Source organism: Eptatretus burgeri, chromosome 9 (assembly GCF_056783735.1).
Source record: "Eptatretus burgeri isolate ZD-2024b chromosome 9, Ebu_testis_v1, whole genome shotgun sequence".
NCBI lineage: Eukaryota > Metazoa > Chordata > Myxini > Myxiniformes > Myxinidae > Eptatretus > Eptatretus burgeri.
This window is the reverse complement of record NC_140969.1, coordinates 92,285,858-92,307,922: the sequence shown is the minus strand read 5'-3', so window position 1 is coordinate 92,307,922 and position 22,065 is coordinate 92,285,858. Positions and strand designations below refer to the sequence as shown.

Below are 22,065 nucleotides of genomic sequence, written 5' to 3'. Positions count from 1 at the left end.
CTATTTAAAATGATTTATTTGTTTTGATAAAGGAAAATGGATTCGTAATTGAGAAGGTCGGAGGAAGTGATAGATGGTTTGTGTATGTGAGTTGGAAAAATGGCAGCATGTTTGCTGTTTTGGTGAGAGAGAAGTGGACAGATGGAGAAATGTCAGATTTAAAATGTCGATGGAAATAGCAAATGAGATGGATGTTTTGAGTATACGTACAACTGGGATTTCTGTATATTTTAGCATGTTGTTTTTGGAAATAACAAGGAAAGGGATTAAAATATTGATATGACATATAATGCAAGTTAAATGCTTCCATAAGAATCTTTGTTAGTCTTGTAGAACTACATGTGCCCATGACGTTTATTGATTGGTGTTTCATTGATGCTTTGTTTGTTTCGGAGTGTTGAAAGAAGTCTTTGAAGCAATGTACGATTTCATCTAAATGAAGTTTGGAAAGAACTTCCACGCAAAGATTGGACGATGGGAGAACCCAGATTTGGGTGATTGAGCATTCAACACATGATCATGCCCCATCCTGAGGAGATGAGATGGAGCAATGTGGGAAAAGAAAGAAAAAACCCATTGAGGAGAAGGTTGAGCAAAGTCTTAACGTCGGCGTTGTGTGGTGCCTGCGTGGAGGAATGTTCTCAGCCACACTCTCGATTGCCGCTCGGCAAATACATCGTGAACTTGCTGTGGTCACTTCAATGTACGACAGGCTTGGATTTCCACACTGCGCTCCTTCAACCCAGTGTCCGGCCCAAACTTGTACTTGCCCACATCTACCTTCTCCTCAGCTCAAGGAGTGCTTCGATTGTGTTTCCCGTTGGGTGCCGCTCTATCCACACCCTGACCTGTTTATCTTCTGACTTTTAGGTAGCATGTTTTCAATGTGTGACATGCTGATGAACAGGCCATAAATTAAATGGAAACTCACTCATTTTCTGATATGAGCACTCGCTGCCATTGCTGATTGAACTTGAATAATGGAAATCTTTTCTCCATCAGGAATGGGACATGGTAATCATGTGTAAGAAAAATTATTCAAATTTTCCTTTAAAAAAAACGGGGGAGTGTGGGGGAAAAATTTATATTAATGTATTTTAAATTGTAACAAATGGAGTTTCAGAAATGTAACTTTTATGCTGCAAATTGAATTGGCTGTCATTTCTGGCCAAAAGACTTTTGCCCTAAATGATAAGAAATGTGTTGTTCTGGAGCAGAGTGACCGAGCTGATAAATGAACCTTTGCTTAGAAAATGTACAAAGTGGCTTTTTGTCTAAAGGACACGTCTACAGTCTGGGTGAATATCCCCCAACCTCTCTTTCATGGAAGTATAAAATGCTTTGAAAGGTACATTGTTCTCAGTGCAAGCACGTGAGGAAGTATAGTTTCTCAGTGGCTTGTACTCCTTGGAACTGACCAAGTACCAAGTTAGAATAAAACTCTCTGATGTAATGTAGAGGTGAATTGAATCGGGTTGGTCTAACTGTTAACTAAAGTAAGAATAAATGAAATAGAACCAAATAATATTGCAATCAATGGGGATTCTTAAGTTCATTGTACAAGGGTGAGAAGTGTATGGTGTATAATTAGGAAATAAATTGTTTCACAAGGAAGGACTTGTGTGGACATCAGTTTTATCAGTGTCGATAGGGTTTTTGTAGGATTTTATAATCAAATCGGACAAACGTTAAACTCTGTCTGAAGTCAAATAGGATTCCACAATCGGCCAGTTAGAATCCTTCAGGAGTACAACGATCACAACAAGGTGGGTTTAAAAAATCCACGTCAATGAGAATATCTCCATATAGTAATGTCCAAAGACAGATGGAAGAAGAATGTTTAACTATCCCATTTGAGAGATCACAATCTGTCTCAGAGAATGAGACTCCAAGAATCTGACAGGATGGTACAGAAACAGCACACTTACATTTGAGCACTAGTTTGGGTTTGATTATTGGCCCGATGATACACGATAAGATCTAATACTTTGCAGGTGGGGAGTTGCATGATAAAGTGTGCAGTCCCTCGCATGACATTAAACTGGTGACCCAACTGCTACCTATGCTTTGTGGATGCAAACGATTCCACGGTATCTTTCGGTAAAGAGTAAACATGTTATCATCAGCACATTGGTCAAATTCTAAATTCCTGAAAGCTTCAGTTGAACATAAAGCATGGCCAGCCTTTTATGAAAGACTTGGACCAAGCATACGCGCTCCAAGACAACGATGAAAGAAGATAACCTCCAAATAAACAAAACACAAAAAAACATCAAAATGAAAAGTAAAAATGACAATGGAGAACAAAACTTACAGCAAGGCCATAGCGCATGTTTTGGTGGAGACGGAAGGCATCAAGGTAATTGGCCTCTTGCATGTGGTACAACCACAAAAGTTCCTGGCTTTTGGGCTGATTGTTGTCTCTCAAAAACTCAACCAAATACTTCTATAACAGCATCGGACATGGGAGAATAGTCGAGTACAAGACAATATAAACGTGTGCAAGAATGCCATCGATTTTAAATTCTACAAATTCAATGCATCGTTAAATAGTTCTTCAATTTTCAAGTTAATAACACACTGCTTCACCTGACAATCCATTTTGTGATAAAATTCCTACTCTTGTCTTGCGTACAAAAGTTACAAATGGATAGCCATTACTCAGTTCGAGTACCTGCTGCATCGAAGTCAAAGGAAAAGTAATGACGTGGTGCATGAGGTTCTCACTGATGCAAGTCTGAAAAAAGTGCCAAAACAGCTCTCGAGAAACAGCAAAACTTCCACGATGGTTGAGAATTCTCCAGGCTGCAACAACTTTCCTGCAGGATTACATATTACATTAACACAACTGACAACCTTTTACGACGAGAGAGTTCATCGAACACCATCTTGAGAAACGAGAACATGGGGCGGGGTCTCCATGCGGAAAATTTGGTTGGTTGTGATGACGTAAAATGCTGTAATAGTTTGTCTAGCTACTGTTAAACGGAAGGGTTTTGAAAGTGCTAACAAGGCAATTTGTGGTCTCGAGCATCCAAGTATATAATGCAATTGAAATAAAATAGCTATTTTAAAAATTGTACAAAAAAAAAATTCCAGAAGTTTACCACCATTGATGCAGCGTCTTTTACACCACCTTTATTTAACATGAAACATTAGTTATTCGTGCCTGTTGTTTGTGCCCTTTATGATGTCCTCAAAGACAGTGGGACGAATTTACAAAAGCCATTTAAGCGTGAAATGCGTGCAGAATCGCTAATAGTGTGATGATCACCTGTTCAAAGTTCATCACCAATCCCCAAAGAGCGATTACCTAATGCGGATCACAACCGAATCACAAGAGTTTAAATAACAAAGAAAGTTTTACACATCGACAAGGGCATGTTTAAGAGTGTTTTAGGGTCTTAAATGGATGGATGATTTCTGGCCCCTGAAAAACGGGGGAAAATTGCACACACACATGCATTCCCATGCTCGATTTTGTGTGTACCACTAAACTACTATACGGAATGTGTTGAAAACTGGTGGTTGTGCTTAGGGTAGGGAAGTGCGTGGTAGATTTCAGGTGGTTAAAAAAAAAATCATGTGTTTTGCGTACGGGAACACACCAATTCTCTCAATTCTATAACAAATCCAGTCGACACATCCCCTTCCACCCACCCACACCACCAAAACGATCACCATGACACACGGACGCTCCGCTCCCCCTTCATCGTGTCACAGATTTTTAATTTATAACACGATAATTCTAGAATTGTCTGTTTATCTGTTTGTGGTTGTTTCAATGTCGGGTGCCTCAATAAAATGTGTAAACTTCATACTTAATGTCGAAAACGATAATCTCATCATTCTGCACTGCATTATGGGTAAAAGCCGACTGACGGAAGCAAATTTCCACAATGCATTGTTACCGACGATGTCATAATTACTGTATCAAGGTTATACTTAAAGTGACGACTTAGCCGAGACAGTGTTTATCACCTTTAAAATGTTTAAAATCACACTGAAATACGCAATTTGGTGTCTGTCTCTTCTCTATGTTTGCGATACATTCGGTGGTTATTATCAACACCATAAACAAATTCCAAATTCCTGCCTTAAACAGAATCAAACGCCAGGCCTGCTCTCTCTCCCAAAAAAACTTCTCAGCCACAATCACAAGAAGGTGGGAATAATTGTGGTCATTAAAGAATAATAATAATAATAATGATATTCACACACCGACATCTGCATGGTTTGCACATCCACATAATACACTACCCGCCCCCCCAGCTTGCTCCCAGAGGGAGCAGGTATTTCTAGTTCTTACAAAAGCCTGATTTTTCATCAGAAGTCAAAGGTATCTACAGCGTATGCTGTTGTCAATATCAAATTGCCTTCAGGAGAAAGTGCATCAAAGACAACACAAGTACAAAGCAACGCTGCTCAATCTCAAATTAAACTATCAAAATTTTAGAAATAAAATGCACCAACCAAGCATTTGGGTCTTTTTCTCAACTGTCAGGTATAAAACCGAATTGCTAACCGAACGACAAAATTATTAAAAAAATGAAATATATATATAAAAAAAGAATATACACCAAATTGCCACTGCAAACAACACCTCACCTATTGGCAAGCAGAACACTCAGGTGGAGTTTGATATCATCATCACAGATGGGTTTTGGAGCGAAGTCAAAAACATATCGCATGGCCAGTGCAGTTTCACTTTGGCAGACAAGTGCTTGAAGAATGCAGATGTGCTGCCAAGGTTCCTCCCAACCTGGATAACCAGGCTGAAATGTCTCCAAGGCATTCTGTCGTGCGTTGGCAACAAGTCAAATGAAACACAATAAAATAAACCTTCAAGCTATCATTGTTAATGCAGATACAGTACCATACAATAACACCTCAAATATCAAAGGATCTAATATCGTGGGTGTCGACCATTCGCAGGCAATCTGTTGTCCCAATTTCATTATCGTGGAATTTCATTTCAACCAATCGCGATTTTTAAGCTGAGATGAGTCATCGTTTGCGTCCCGTGCTTGTACAATTATCGCTCATTATGAGCCTCATTTTGTTTTTCGTGCACTGCTTTTAATGAGCCCAAACGTAAAGCAATGGGCAAAGTTAGTTGTGCCAAAAGGCAGAGAAAGGTTGTGACGTGAGACGAAAAGATCGAGTTAGATCGGTTGGCTCGAAATGAAAATGCGACATTTGTGGGCCACCATTATGGGGTCAATGATTGCAGGAAGAACCTTCCCCCATTGTACTCTTCCTCATTCCTTAACCTTCAAACCTCATTACCAAAAATATACAACTCGCTGCACACTTTGGGTTTAGGGCTCGCTTGGGAACGAGGGCTCTGCGCTGCAGTTCCTCACAGCGGCACTGCACGCACTGGCCTCAATGAGGGCCCACCTAACAGCGAAGGCGCACGTGGCTGATTTACCTCAGGAATAATCAGACAAAAAGAAGAGTACAGACGAAATGAAGAAGAAAATGATGTAAGCAAACGCAGCTATTAGATCATCACAACGCACTCCCTTGTTGTCCCGTAAAACAAAAGGAAAGGGACTATCGACATGTATAATAAAGGAATAACCAAGTGGTCTTGGGACCACTATCTTTTGGATGCATGTGGTTCCGAGAACCACAACAGTAAATATATATATATACATACATATATATATATATATATATATATACATACATACATATATATATATATATATATATACATACATATATATACATACATACATACATATATATATATATATATATATATATATATATATATATATATATATATATATATATATATATATATATATATATATATATATATATATATATACATATATATATATATATATATATATATATATATATATATATATACACATACATACATACAGTGGGGAGAACAAGTATTTGATACACTGCCGATTTTGCAGGTTTTCCCAACAACAAAGCACGTAGAGGTCTGTAATTTTTATCATACGTACACTTCAACTGTGAAAGACAGAATCTAAAACAAAAATCCTGAAAATCACATTGTATGATTTTTAAATAATTAATTTGCATTTTATTGCATGAAATAAGTATTTGATACATCAGAAAAACAGAACTTAATATTTGGTACAGAAACCTTTGTTTGCAATTACAGAGATCAGATGTTTCCTGGAGTTCTTAACCAAGTTTGCACAGACTGCAGCAGGGATTTTGTCCCACTCCTCCTTACAGATCTTCTCCAGATCCTTCAGGTTTCAGGGCTGTCCCTGGGCAACACAGACTTAGAGCTCCCTCCAAAGATTTTCTATTGGGTTCAGGTCTGGAGACTGGCTAGGCCACTCCAGGACCTTGAGATGCTTCTTACGGAGCCACTCCTTAGTTGCCCTGGCTGTGTGTTTCGGGTCGTTGTCATGCTGGAAGACCCAGCCATGCCCCATCTTCAATGCTCTTGTTGAGGGAAGGAGGTTGTTGGCCAAGATCTCACTATACATGGCCCCATCCATCCACCCCTCAATACGATGCAGTCGTCCTGTCCCCTTTGCAGAAAAGCATCCCCAAATAATGATGTTTCCACCTCTATGCTTCACGGTTGGGATGGTGTTCTTAGGGTTGTACTCATCCTTCTTCTTCTTCCTCCAAACACGGCAAGTGGAGTTTAAACCAAAAAGCTCTATTTTGGTCTCATCAGACCACATGACCTTCTCCCATTCCTCCTCTGGATCATCCAGATGGTCATTGGCAAACTTCAGACGGGCCTGGACATGCGCTGGCTTGAGTAGAGGGACCTTGCGTACGCTGCAGGATTTTAATCCATGACGGCAGAGTGCGTTACTTATGGTTTTCTTTGATGCTGTGGTCTCAGTTCTCTTCAGGTCATTGACCAGGCCCTGCCATGTAGTTCTGAGCTGATCCCTCACCTTTCTCATGAACATTGAGTCTCCATGAGGTGAGATCTTGCATGGAGCCCCAGACCGAGGGAGATTGACTGTTATCTTGAACTTCTTCCATTTTCTAATAATTGCGCCAACAGTTGTTGCCTTCTCACCAAGCTGCTTGCCTATTGTCCTGCAGCCCATCCCAGCCTTGTGCAAGTCTACAATTTTGTCCCTGATGTCCTTAGACAGTTCTCTGGTCTTGCCCATTGTGGAGAGGTTGGAGTGTGATTGATTGAGTGTAGACAGCTGTCTTTTATGCAGATAACGAGTTCAAACAGGTGCAGTTAATACAGGTAATGAGTGGAGAATGGGAGGGCTTCTTAAAGACAAAACTAACAGGTCTGTGAGAGCTGGAATTCTTACTGGTTGGTAGGTGATCAAATACTTATTTCATGCAATAAAATGCAAATTAATTATTTAAAAATCATACAATGTGATTTTCAGGATTTTTGTTTTAGATTCCGTCTTTCACAGTTGAAGTGTACCTATGATAAAAAATACAGACCTCAACGTGCTTTGTTGTTGGGAAAACCTGCAAAATCGGCAGTGCATCAAATACTTGTTCTCCCCACTGTACATACATATATATATATATATATATATATATATATATATATATATATATATATATATATATATATATACATACATATATATATATATATACACACATACACATACACATACACATACACATACACATACACATACACACACACACACACACACACACACACACACACACACACACACACACATTGTTACGGCTGTGGAAATTCGCAAACCACAATTCAGGGCCCGTAGGTGAGATATCTCCAAGTACATGTGTAGTTAGCCCAAACCCATTGTATAGAGGGATTTTATGCGATTCATTCAGGCTGCGATCCTTTGAGTTCGGCGTTTTTCTGTTTGTTCTATCTTTATTTTGAACCAACCACGTCTCAACCGCCATCACACAACAACCACCATGCCAGCCATCGTCACCAACTACAACCACGCCCCAACCCTCAGACAACAACAACAACAATGCCGCCAACAGCCATGACCTTTACCTTCACAACTCGCTCCAACATCATCGCATCACCGTCACTCCCAAACGGCACCATAACCATCAAACCACCACCGAAAACCCTCCACCACCCTCACCTCTCTCCTTCTACGGCCATTCCCGCACTGCCTGTGAACACTGAGAGTTGGGCTGTCTCGGGCCCGTTCGGCGATTGGTGCCGAACGCACCGAGCCGCGAGCGCAAATAGCGGACTTTCCGAGGGAGAATTCGGATCAAGAACGCTACACGCCCACTTCCCCTCCGCCCAATTAGCAAGCGCGGAGCGGCTTGGCCCCGCCTCCAGGCGCGTCTGTGTGAAATCGATATATGCAAATTCTAGGATCAGGGGAGATTCACGCCCCATTTCCTCTGACCAATTGGCGAGCGTGGCTCCGCCCCCGAGGTCATCCTGATCCGGATATTTGCATATTGTTTTCTCCTGCCGGCCTATAAAACGGCGAGCGCAAGTCGAGTCGGGGAGAGAGTGAGTCGAGTTATCGGTGTGAGAGAGAGTCGAGTCGGGTGACGAAGTGATCGGTGTGGCAGGAAGGGTGGAGTCGGGTGGCGAAGTCATCCGTGAGGCAGGAAGAGTTGGGTTCTGGATTCGGCCCCCCCCGCTCCCCTACACGGGTAGGACCCCCCCCACCCCCCCCCCCCGGTCTCGCGGGCCTGGCCGCTCCTTCAGGTCACGCGCGCATTTTGGCCAATAGGCCCATCTGCCCCCTTGTCCATGAGGGTGGCTTCTTTCCTTTGCTTTGCTTTTGAGCAAATGTGTGTTGGCGCCGTCTGTAAAGTAGAACTGTGCAAGTGTTGCCGTGTGTGCGCGAAGTCGGTAGTAACTCTGCGTCGTTGTTGCTTTTGTTTTGATTGCTATATGTGCATTTTGACTGTTTGGCTGTATATGTGTGCTTTCCGGGTGTCGCGTAATAAATGTGCTTTGTGTGAACTGTTTTCCCGTTTCGCTTTGTCTTTTCTTTATTGACCCTCCATCCTGCTTCACGTAAAGGGTTTGTCGTGGGCTTAATACGCTCGGTAATTAATCGGAACCGTCGAGGTCGACGATAACACTGCTCGGTTATCACTGGAGCACGGAACGGACCGCTTAAGCAGTTCGTGTCCGGAGTCAACCTACGACGAGGTACGATCGCCCCGTTTACCATCCGCGTGGGCACTTAGGTAGGTCGAGTTTGGCGAACAACCCTATCCTACGCGGGTGGCCGATTGGCACGATTGTGGTGAGGTCGAAAGGCCCACCCGTGACTGGCTCCGGGCGATAGTTCCTGGAGGGTCACGACTGAATTGTCAGTCCGGTGGGCGACGCGGTCGTGATTCAAGTGACGCAGCCGTCCGCACGCGAATTTGCAACACTGGTGTCAGGAGTGGGATACGAACCCATCCCCCTCCTCGCAACACTGGTGTCCGGGAGTGGGATTCGAATCCCTCCCGCCTCCAAGCTAAATTCACGGGGAATCGGTCCAGGGGTGAGAGGAGCGACCCCCGATTCCCTCCAAATTACGAACAATTTAAATTAACCCCTCACGAGAAATAAGATGGAGTCTCAAGGTGAGCGGGAGCTGGGGGTAGTAGAAATGGATGTAGAATTGTTCGAATCCATGGCCCAGGATGGAGACCCCGAGCAGGAACAATTTCCCCCCCAACCGAACCCGGAGCCCGAAATGGGTGCAGCAGAGGCCGCGGTGTACGACACCTCCCCTCCCCCTCTCTGCCAAAACCCCCCGATCCTGGTCGAATCGGCTCAGCTGAGCACACCCGACATGGCCCAGCTATGCGCCATGCTGGCGACAATGAATGCGAACATAAACAGCAAAATAGATGGAGTGAACAAACAGAAACAAACACAAACAAAATGAAAGAAATGCGGGGTGAGATGCAGAACATGGGCCGAAGCCTGCAGGCGGGCATGAAGGCAATAGCAGTGGAGCTCAAAATGGCGACGCCATGTGTGGAAGCGAACGAGCTGGGAGGGAGTGCAACGGTTGTCAAGCCAGCAATGGAGGCGCGTGAGGGCAAAATAATTCGGGGGACGTGTTGGGCGAGAAGCGTGACGGTGACACAGCGGGAAAAATTAAATGGGGTGACCGAAACGTGTGAGACGAGACACGAGGTGACGACAAAGGAAATAAAAATAGTGGAGACAAGGGAAGAGACGGAAATAACAGAGACGCGGGAGATGGGAACGATAGAGGAGAAACTACACGATGAAGACGGGGTGGAAGAAACTAAAGACGAACACACACACACAGACGTAGCGAGGCTTAATGAGGGGGAGCTGGCAGAATGTTTTGTGACCCGGTGCGAGCAGCTGGATGGCCTCCTCCAGGAACGAGGGGAGGGAGTATGCCCCCTTGAGGCGACTCACGACCAGGTGAGTTCGGTCGTGCCAAGCGGAGTTGAGGGAAGGAGTGCTGCGAACGGGTGCACGCCGAGCTTGAGGGCTATAGAGACCCCGAAACCCCTTGTGGGGGACACGAATCCCCAGTGTGGTTGTCCCGGTGTGTGTGGTGAAAGGTGTGAGTGCGCCCCCGTGTGTGGAAGCGACCCCGTGTGCGAGTGGTGTGGTGGCAAGTGTGCCGAAGGGCGTGCTTCCCAGCACGCCGTGTGTGGATGAGGCACCGCATGTGAGTGTCACCGCCTGTGTGAGTGAAAGGGTCCATGCAAGGGAGACCGTGTGTGTGAGAGAGCGGTATGTGAGTGAGATGACGGTCGGCATGCGGGAGCATGCAGCCGCGTCTCCCGGTGTTAATGTGATGGAGTGGTGTGTGAGCATCGTAACACGCAGGTGTGCGTGGGTGGAATGGCGACGGAGACGGCGACAGAGAAACAAGGGCCGAATAGCGGCCGTAGCTGTATTGGGGACCGCGCCGGGTTCGCCCATCAGCGAGCGCGAGGTTCGCGCGATGCAACGCACGAGGCCGCCACGTGCTCGCTTGCAGGAGTGAAGCTCGGTCCGGAAACGAGCGCGGTGAAGTTGCCGATCCCGCGACGGACAAAGTTTAGGCAGGATTATGGATTCGGACCGGATGGGTTCTCCACGCGGGCGTGTGTGTTAAGCTCCAATGGGCAGGGCACATGTGTTCACGTGGGGAACCCCTCGAGACATGGGGCTTGTGTTTTTTTTTATGCGCCGGGTGACGTCATGGCTGCGTGTATGGTTGGAATCCGGCAGGAGGGTGAATCCCTGCCGGATGGTACCGTCCAGGAGGGACGAGGGACGCGAACAGCTGCCATGACGTCATGCCAAAAGGTGCGCGGCTGTGAATTGCTGTGCTGGTGCGCAGGTTGCGAGTTTCCGCGCTGGTGCTGCGCATGTATAAAAAAAAAAAAAAATTAAAATTTTTTTTAAAAAAGCAAGCCTCGCTTTCGGGTGAACAGGATTCCCAGGCAAAGGGTGGAAGACGCCCCTGCCCGGGCACAGGATGACACTAGCTAGGGGGAAGGGTTAGCTTAGCTCGACCGGCTTCATGGGGCCCGTGGAATGGATTAGGTGGAGGGTTTTAGATGAGATTTAGGTTGGGAAAATGATGTTTGATGATTTGGAGACAGAGACAGACTTTGGATGTGTCGAGGGGACGTAGTTTAGCTACATAGTGTTAAATGGAACGTGCTATAGGATAAGGGACGACAGAGCACGAGTTAGTTTGGGGATTTAGTGAGCAGGATGGCAGAGGTCAGAGGTGTGCGTGTTGAAGAGTTGGTGAGTTGAAAGGAAACGTGTTGAGTGAGTGAGGCCAGCGGGTCTGTGTAAGTGGAGCCAATGTGGAATGCATGTTGCGATGAGTGATTGGGGGGAGGAGTGATTCCCGCCAAAGGGACCCCGGGGTCAGTGTAGAGCGAGTTCGTGGGTCAGCGATATGGAAAAATGGAGGTCGTTTTGCTGTTGGTGGGAGTGTAGGCTCAAACCTGTTTTCGAGGGGTGCAGGAGCCCTGTTGATGGGCTGGGAGCGTGGCTGCGAAAGGTGAGTATCGCTGAGTGGGTATACCCCGGGCACCAGGCTAGTCGGCCGTAGTAGGCCAAGGGCCCATGGGGGGCCGGGATAGCGTAGTGGGCACGGGTGCGCCCGCATGGTGTGGGGGCCCGGGGCGCCGTTAGCCGCGTGGGCAGTGTTGTGGGCACGGGTGACCTTCGGAAAGGGGCCCGGGAAGCCAGCCTGCCACATGAGCGTTTCAGGTGCGTTCATTCATTGCCATGTGCGCCAGGATCGTCACAACAGTTTGCAAGCTGCAGGGACTGCCCTTTCGGCAGCCGCATCACGGGACCGCATTGGTGGCCCGTGCAACGTTGTTTGCTGCGTCAGATCATCGCGCATGCTGCAGGGACTGCCCTGTAGGCAGCCGCACAAGGAGACTGCATTTGCGCAGCCCATGCGCCATTGTTGGCTGTGCCCATTTAAAAGGGGAGGCCTTGGACTGCGTGTGAGCAGCCGGCCACGTTCCCTGCCACCTGCATTGCATGAGCCAGAGACTGCATGCGAGTAGCCTGGCTCCCTGCTAACTACATTTCTCTTTGCAGAGTCCATTGATCCTGGGCCATGGTTTAGTGTAAGATTTGTAAGGTGAAGATGTACTGTAAATATGAGTGCGCCCCCGGCATTTCTGTCTTCGCGCCGGCAATTTTATTTAAGTCGTCCGTATGAGTGGGTTTGTTTAGTTAGTTACTTAGCCCTCAGGTTATTTATTTTGGGGACACGAATACCATGAATGTCGCACTCAGGGATCCATAGGTAAAACGTACTAGGGGAGAACTACAAATGATGGCACACGAAAATTTGACGACTCGGGACGAGTCTGTAAAAAGGGGAGGGGGTAGTGTTACCGCTGTGGAAATTCGCAAACCACCATTCAAGGCCCGTAGGTGAGATATCTCCAAGTACATGTGTAGTTAGCCCAAATCCATTGTTTAGAGGGGAATTTATGCGATTCATTCGGGCTGCGATCCTTTGAGTTTGGCGTTTTTCTGTTCCATCTTTATTTTGAACCAACCACGTCTCAACCGCCATCACACAACAACCACCCCCACGCCAGCCATCGTCACCAACTACAACCACGCTCCAACCCTCAGACAACAACAACAACACCAACAGCCACGACCTTTACAACTCGCCCCCACATCATCGCATCACCGTCATTCCCAAACGGCACCATAACCATCAAACCACCACTGAAAACCCTCCACCACCCTCACCTCTCTCCTTCTACGGCCATTCCCACACCACCTGTGAACACTGAGCGTCGGGCTGTCTCGGGCCCGTTCGGCGATTGGTGCCGAACGCACCGAGCCGCGAGCGCAAATAGCGGCCTTTCCGAGGGAGAATTCGGATCAAGAACGCTACACACGCACTTCCCCTCCGTCCAATTAGCAAGCGCGGAGCGGCTTGGCCCCGCCTCCAGGCGCGTCTCTGTGAAATAGACATATGCAAATTCTAGGATCAGGGGAGATTCACGCCCCCTTTCCTCCGACCAATTGGCGAGCGTGGCTCCGCCCCCGGGGTCATCCTGATCCGGATATTTGCATATTGTTTTCTCCTGCCGGCCTATAAAACGGCGAGCGCAAGTCAAGTCGGGGAGAGAGTGAGTCGAGTCATTGGTGTGGTAGAGAGTCGAGTCGGGTGGCGAAGTGATCGGTGTGGCAGGAAGGGTGGAGTCGGGTGGCGAAGTGATCGGTGTGGCAGAGAGTCGAGTGGGGTGGCGAAGTCATCGGTGAGGCAGGAAGAGTTGGGTTCTGGAGTCGGCTGAGAAGATTTGCGGGAAGAGGCAAAGGAGCTCAGCTCCGAGGCGAGAAGGACGGCAGTCGGCGACAAGGTCACAGTGTGAGATCGCTCGTCGCGGGACCCAAGCCAGCCAGCCATTCTCCTCCCCCAGGGCATCAACAATTCCCCCTTTCCCCCGCGCTGAGATAGTGCAACAAGGGGGCCCCGTTCCCACCTCACTCCAAACGTCGTGCCAACGAAACCCGCCAAGCAGCACGGAGTCGGGGCACAGCCACGCAGCCACATCTGTGGCTCGTCCGCCAACGCGTCACGAGGACGCGGGTAGGACCCCCCCCCCCCGGTCTCACGGGCCTGGCCGCTCCTTCAGGTCACGCGCACATATTGGCCTACAGGCCCGTCTGCCCCCTTGTCTCTGAGGGTGGCTTCTTTCCTTTGCTTTTGAGTAAATGTGTCTTGGCGCCGTCTGTAAAGTAGAACTGTATAAGTGTTGCCGTGTGTGCGCGGAGACGGTAGTAACTCTGCGTCGTTGTTGCTTTTGTTTTGATTGCTATATGTGCATTTTGACTGTTTGGCTGTATATGTGTGCTTTCCGTGTGTCGCGTAATAAATGTGCTTTGTGTGAACTGTTTTCCCGTTTTGCTTTGTCTTTTCTTTATTGACCCTCCATCCTGCTTCACGTAAAGGGTTCGTAGTGGGCTTAATATGCCCGGTAATTAATCGGAACCGTCGAGGCCGACGACAACACCGCTCGGTTATCACTGGAGCACGGAACGGACCGCTTAAGCGGTTTGTGTCCGGAGTCGACCTGCGGCGAGGTACGATCGCCCCGTTTACCATCCGCGTGGGCACTTAGGTAGGTCGAGTTTGGCGAACAACCCTATCCTACGCGGGTGGCCGATTGGCACGATTGTGGTGAGGTCGAAAGGCCCACCCATGACTGGCTCCGGGCGATAGTTCCCGGAGGGTCACGACTGAATTTTCCGTCCGGTGGGCGACGCTGTCGCGATTCGAGTGACGTGGCCGTCCGCACGACAGCGGGCGCGAATTTGCAACAATATTATATATATATATATATATATATATATATATATATATATATATATAAATATATATATATATATATAAATATATATATATATATATATATATATATATATATATATATATATATATATATATATATATATATATATATATATATATATATATATATATATATATATATAAATATATATATATATATGTATATATATATATATATACATATATATATATATATATAAATATATATATATATACATATATATACATATATATACAAATAAAAACATATAAATAAATATATATATATATATATAAATATATATATATATATACATATATATATATATATATATATATATATATATATATATATATATAAATATATATATATATATATATATATATATATATATATATAAATATATATATATATATATATATATATATATATATATATATATATATATATATATAAATATATATATATATATAAATATATATATATATATATATATATATATAAATATATATATATATATATATATATATATATATATATATATATATATATATATATATATACGTCCATTTCAAGAGTAATGCGTTTATTTATGACTGCCGTCAATCTTCCTCGATATTTTTCAAAGCCCAGGAACCAAACCCCCACTTTCCCATTGGGCCTTGGTTTCCACGATCGCAATTTCATCTATCGGAGCATTTTCCAGGAACCCAACTACCATGACGTTTGAGGCTTTACTGCACTAACAAGCAGTACATTTGAAGCTGGGAACCATATATGGTGTTTCTTTTGTATGATTCATCAAATAACACAGCAAGCATCTAGATTTTAGTATGCGACATTAGCTGGTTCTGACACTTAAAATGCAACTTTACCTGGAATTCTTTATGGTCAAAGAGCCAGAATGCATGCGTGCGCTGGCGTGGACCAGCCGGAAGGCCCACAGCAACTGCAAAGTCTTCAAGAACAAAAGTGTGCTGTTGATCTCCATTGTAAACAATGTCCAGCAGGAAGTAAGTAACCTGGTCACTTTATCATAAAGGAAAACATCTCAAACATGACCAAATTCACATGGAGTTAATCTGCCTCAAAATAACAGTTTTACAACAGCTCTTAATCATGGAAACAAAATGAGATGCTTCACACCATCTTTGCAATTGAAAAAGTTTGTGTGGCACTCTGAAAAAGATAAACTGACAGGATGGCTGAAGATTACGCAAACTCGCCTCCAAGCTGTCTAGTCTGGGAATCCCGATCCAACTATAAACGGTCATCCTGGTGTTTCACAGGCAGGACGATTCATCAATGTGTGTGCCGTCCTTTGCATGGACATTAAACTGTAAGTCCTGTCTGCTGGCATTAGCCAGTTGACGTTAAAGATCCTACTGTCTTTCACAAAAAGTAGGCGAGCTATCATCAGCACCCTGAACAAATTACAAATTTCTGCACAAACTACTGCTGCAAACCACCCAATATAACCCTTGCCAATAAACAGCTTTGGCAACACCAACGCTCTGTCGTAGAGTATGGTACACGAGTTACTCGGTCAGTCAGGAAAAACATGAGCAATGTAGAATGGTTATGAATGAAAAAAAGAGGAGCAATGTGTAAATTTTTTTTAATTAAATAAAAACAAAGCATAATGGTTAGAGCATTTGCTACAAATCAGAGGTCGGCGGTTTGAACCCCTGATCGAGTCATACCAAAGACTAAAAAATATATATTAAAAAGGTATGTGCTGCTTCCTTGCTTGGCGTTCAGCATTTAAAAGCCCCCATAAGCTGACATCCATGGTGATGAGGAAATTGTTCCTCGATTGCCCCGCTGAGTGTGGAGAGACAACCAATTTCATCATGACGACATTGCTGATACCAGTTGCGCTGGGAAGTGACATCACTCCCCCAATCTCCATGGCTGTGTTTGTATGAAAGTAACGTATGGGGTTGTCTCATGTATCTGTCTGTATGTGTGCGCAATTTGTGTTGCAGCTACTCCACAAGCCTTAGAGCCTGGAAAAACAAACAAACAAAAAAACATGCAGTCACAGACTGGTACTTACGAAATCGTCAACTTGACCTCTGACTTTGTCTAATAAAAGCTGTCTCCAGAGAAGGTAGAGACGCAAACCAGAAGTTTCTACGATGTTTCTGTACCAAACCATCAAAAATCGAATGTTTGACCTCACTGTGACCTTGACCTTTGACTGATTCTGACCAAAATCTAATCAGTGCTAGCCATCACCCTCCTGAATCACGTGGTGTAATTTGACATTGGTAGCTTCTTCCGTTCTCAAGTTATCGTGCCTACAAACAAACACACAAACACAAAAACACATATACAAACACACAAACAGAGGACGGAAGTCATCAATATACTTACGAAATCTAAAAAGTTTTGGAATGAAAACAAGAAGAGCAATGTGGAATTATTTCTCGATGAAAAAGACGAGCAATGTGGAGTTGTTTTTCAAATGCTTTGGCTTCTTCAAATCATAATACATATCCAATGGCACCTTAAAGCTTCTTTTGAAAACCTCCTACAGCTACAATATACACTGGCACACAACAAAATAAACAAATAAAAACAACCAGATTAATAAATAACAAGAGCACAAGTGAGCACAATATACGCCCGAACAATAAGGTATATACAGAATTGTGCTACGACATGGAAAACAGCATCCTGGTTGCCATGGCAACAACTTTAGATGACGAACGTATGTCGTGACACACCATCTCCACAGTCTGTACCTATGTACCAAATAGGAAACGTGAAAGTTGAAAACTTTGGGAGTTAGAATGCGGACAGAAACGGATGGAAAACAGCATCCTGGTTGCCATGGCAACCACTTTAGATGACGAACGTATGTCACGACACACCGTCTCGACAGTCTGTACCTATGTACCAAATATGAAACGTGAAAGTTGAAAACTTTGGGAGTTAGAGTGCGGAACGGACGGACAGACAGACAGACAGACACAGACGGACGGACGGACGACCGGTATCACATAATACGCCCCGATAAACACATCGGGCATATAAAAATTAACCTAATTAATTAATTTTTAAAAGACAAACAAAATGGAAATAGACTGGAGTAGAAAGTATCTCAAAATGCAATGCCAGTCCGCATCTGTTTTTACTCGAACTAAACTTGTCAAAAACAGTAAAAAAAATTTCAAGTGTACATTTCATTCATTTGTGTTCTCCATATTCTTATAATAAAGGATTGTTGAAAATTTGATGACAATGCTCAAATTGTAAAAATTGTATAACCTGAACAATTTGTAATTTGTTTTCACCCACACACACTGACAGACAGACACAAAAGTGGTTGAAAAAAATCCCATCTCTCGCTGTATGGGGGACAGGTTCATGAAAGACAGAATCCTTTTGATAAAATGATAAAATGTTAAATCTTGCAAATACTATTAAAAAAAAAAAAATACATCAGAATTCCAAAAGAAAAATGTAATAATCATGCATTTTTCAATCGATGTTTGCACAGCAGACTCCCAAATGTGATGATTTCAAGTGTACGGTGGGTGAAAAATTAAAAATAGGATACAATTGCATTCTTCTCATCCATCGCAACCTCTTCAAGGAGACAGATGTCAAGCAAAGCCTGCAAAATAAGTTTCAACTTTCAAACCAAATGCCTTGATCATTCCACAATAACGTCAACCGACTCATGCGCATAGTGTATATTTATGGATGGAAGAGGAGCGCAGTTGGTCGCAAGCTCGTCATGACATCGCAAGTGATGTTATCGTAATCTGGAATTTATCTCAGAAGGTAAAATTTAACCTTAAACCGTCTTTCTGATGCAGTACCTGCAACAAGGGGGAGGCATAATCTCAGGGCATGATATGCTTTGGATAAAACCAGAAAGCTGTTTTTATTTGCATTTAGCTCGTTGATGCCAGCGATCCAAGGGTGTATTTTGAAAAGATGAGGCCATGATATGCCACAACCCTGGACAAATCCCTGCATCGTTAACATGACCGACAGGTGGTTGGAGTGCGGATACATCATGTAGCTCTTTATGCACCTCCTATAGTGTCTTCAGTTTCTTTGTATACATTATTTGAATGTGAAAATGCATTAAATATGAGAAACAGCATTGATATTACAGAATATTTAATAACAATAAATAAATATATGTGTAAATAACGGAGCAATCGATATATAATGGAGGAAGTGTTTGTATGTCCGCTCTATACCTATTGGTTGTTCAACAGCTGGCCTGAGGCCTCCCACAATAATAACTTGAAAAATAAAAATCATACGTCCACCATTTGGTATTACGGTAAGCCCAAGACATCTTCGGAAGTGTCATATTCACAATCACCATCCTCTCCCGATAGGTTTTCTGTTCAGTGCAAAACAACCTAAGCAACTGTTAAAAGGATCATCAAATAACGAAAGATTGGAGCAGATCAGCATCATGGCCCTTGTGAAGGGAACAGTATGTGGAGGAGGCCTCAGACCTCTGTGCCAGTGCAATTGGAATTATCCGAGCTAAATAACCACAATGTACGACATATACATAGAAGCAGTACAGCACCAGTTATTTCTATTTTTGGGAGCGATTGAGGCAGCAGTCTATGGCCTATACACTGCCCAAATAGAGAGATGTGTCAAAAGAAAATGTTGTACACTCGGAACTGGACTGCCCAGAAGGCAGGTACTCAGCTTGTAATAAACAAAATTAATAATAATAATAATAATAATAGGATTAATAACAACCACCAACACGAGATGCATGCTGAACTGAAACCTTGGCAAACACTTACATGCAGGGTGCGTGGAGGATATTTGCCTGTACCACCTTCATCCCTCTGCCATAACTTTGTGAGTTTTTCACCCCCACATGCCACCATATGATCAATGAGAAGGCAGTCAGCTTGCCAACGCAACCTGAACCACAACCATAACATGCACATAATTAACTACCATATTAGCTTCAGTTCACTCGATTCAAACTTTTATTTTTTATTGTTAGGTGCCATCAGAAAGTGGACTGGGAGGGTAATGAACAATTTGCTTTCACGATTTAAAAACAAGCTCGGATGAGCCAAGATCCTCGTCCTCTTAATGATGACGTCATTCATAAAAACGAATATGACGTCATTGTGATGTATCAGGTTTGCGATAAATTATCTGTGCTAATGCCCGGCTTGATTCCCGCAAACAAAATTCAAGCAGCTTGCCTAGTTTCGGAGATAATGGTATAGGCGATATTATGACAACTTTTTTTCTCGGAAGAATTTCCAAAATCGGAGATGGTTACTGCCTGCGCGTGGGCTTTCTGCATATACATGGCAAGTTTCACGAAGATCCGACGAAAACTCTGGGTTGTAAAACAAAAAAAATATCAAAAAATAGGAATGACGTCATAAAAATTGATACGTCATAGTGACGTATCATATGTGCAGTAATTAATCTCTGCTAATGCCCCGTTCGATTCCCGCAAACAAAATTCAAAAAGCTTGCCTAGTTTCGGAGATAATTTTTTAGGCGATTTCCATTAGCGGAGATATTTTGACGTCATAACTTTTTTTCTAGGAGGAATTTTCAAAATCGGAGATGGTTCATGTCTGCGCAGGGTATTTTTACATATATATGCAAAGTTTCAGGAAGTTTCGATGAAAACTGTAGGCTGTGAAACAAAAAAGTCCACAAGAACAAGAACGTGAGTAAGACTTAGAGATTCTCCACGAGAATCTAAAAACTGTCATACAGTAAAATGCTCATTTGTCGGACCACTGGAGGAATGTAAGGGGAATGTAAACAACATTTAACACACACTAGTCTGTATGGAGTAAATTAACACTTTGGAGGCTAAAGCAAATTTATTTCATTTTGAATGCCTCTTAAAAAGGCAGGAACACCTCCATGTCACAACCAAGCAATTCACCATTTATGCAAAAAATAATAAAAAGCAAAATCAGGAAAAAAAAAAAAAAAAACATTACCTGGCACCTTCAGAAAGCTGTTGCCTCCTTGAGGTGTAATACTTATGAAGGTCGGACCATCGGTACACAATGGGCTCTGTATCCCATCCTCCATATTCTTCTGGAGAAGGCAAATGACTCATTATCCATAATGAGGTCCGAAACCAGGAATGCGAAATTCAACTACAAACAAACGTCTCAGATTCTTTCCTTGGTTGTCGACCCAGAAAGACTCAGTAATGATAATTTATCAACATTCTCACTCGAACAAACATTATTTGGAAAAAAAACCCAAAAAGGTCACCGTTATATTTGCAAGGACAAGATTAAGCATATACCTGGAATCTCTGGGAGAAGGTGTGCATGGCAGAACCACATCACCATCAAGATGTAATGACTGAGAAGCACGATAACATTTGTCTTGCATCCCACATCCTCAATGTCTGATAACAGGACACAACAATCCATTAAATAGTGGAAAAGAAAGGTGCATCATGTTTCAATGAGTCAATGTAACAATTAGTTCACATCAGAATTTTATTTCTTGTTTTGATGTGATGATGTTGATTTTAAGTCATAAGCAAAGAACGGAATGGATTTTAATTATAATAATTTTTTGAGGCGTTAAAGTTTTTTAAAACCCAACCTGACGGGTACCACCCCCCAAAACTCGAGAAAACCGCCATGATCATTGCATTATCTGGGTGACATCATTGCTGGAACGATGGTCTCAGCACACAAAGGGTACTGGCTGCACAACTCGCTTCGGACTCGTCAGAAAGTGAATTTGATGAATCATTTTCTAATCAAGAATCCTCCGATTACGACAATAGTCAAAATCATTATGTAGAAGGTGCTGTCGGGCAGTACATGTATGAACCCGAGGTCATGAAATATCTGAAGTTCATAACAATCAGGACGACGTCAAAGAAAGACTAGGAAATAACAACTGGTAGAGTAGTAAATTATGGAGATAGAACGTGATAAATGAGGAGTTTAGTGGTATTATTATGAAACACTTCTCTGTAATTGTTGAAGTGACTAAAACAGCACTCGGTAGAGCGCATAGCCCCGCCAGGCTGAGCAGTTTAACTTTTGTATCCCACCGAGAGCCCAGATCTAGATCCAGACCTACAAAATCTAATCGGCTTGCTCTTGTCACCTAACCAACTCATTCAACTAGTCCACGTTTTGAGATATCGTGTTATACTGTCAGACCCCGACATTTACGGTCCTGCTATTCGCAGAGCCCGTATACCCACGAGTCATAAAATATGACCTACTTCTATATTCACGGTTCACATCATCGCGTATTTTTCTTGCATATTTTATT

At 43.7% G+C, this 22,065-nt stretch overlaps 1 protein-coding gene across 4 annotated transcripts in view; it reads right to left on the bottom strand.

Annotated features, from left to right (window-relative positions):
* Window positions 1-22,065, bottom strand: part of AHCTF1 (AT-hook containing transcription factor 1) — a 160,212-nt gene that overhangs the window by 71,609 nt on the left and 66,538 nt on the right. For 3 of the 4 annotated variants that reach the window (XM_085896115.1, XM_085896116.1, XM_085896118.1), the window contains exons 16-23: window positions 21,071-21,175; window positions 20,754-20,853; window positions 19,572-19,695; window positions 18,344-18,400; window positions 15,651-15,797; window positions 4,609-4,796; window positions 2,675-2,819; window positions 2,315-2,446 (exon numbers count right to left, since the gene is read on the bottom strand). In XM_085896115.1, coding sequence (XP_085752241.1) covers window positions 2,315-2,446; window positions 2,675-2,819; window positions 4,609-4,796; window positions 15,651-15,797; window positions 18,344-18,400; window positions 19,572-19,695; window positions 20,754-20,853; window positions 21,071-21,175 — 998 coding nt within the window. The remainder of the gene's footprint in view (window positions 1-2,314; window positions 2,447-2,674; window positions 2,820-4,608; window positions 4,797-15,650; window positions 15,798-18,343; window positions 18,401-19,571; window positions 19,696-20,753; window positions 20,854-21,070; window positions 21,176-22,065) is intronic. The other variant, XM_085896119.1, reaches the window with a different exon arrangement.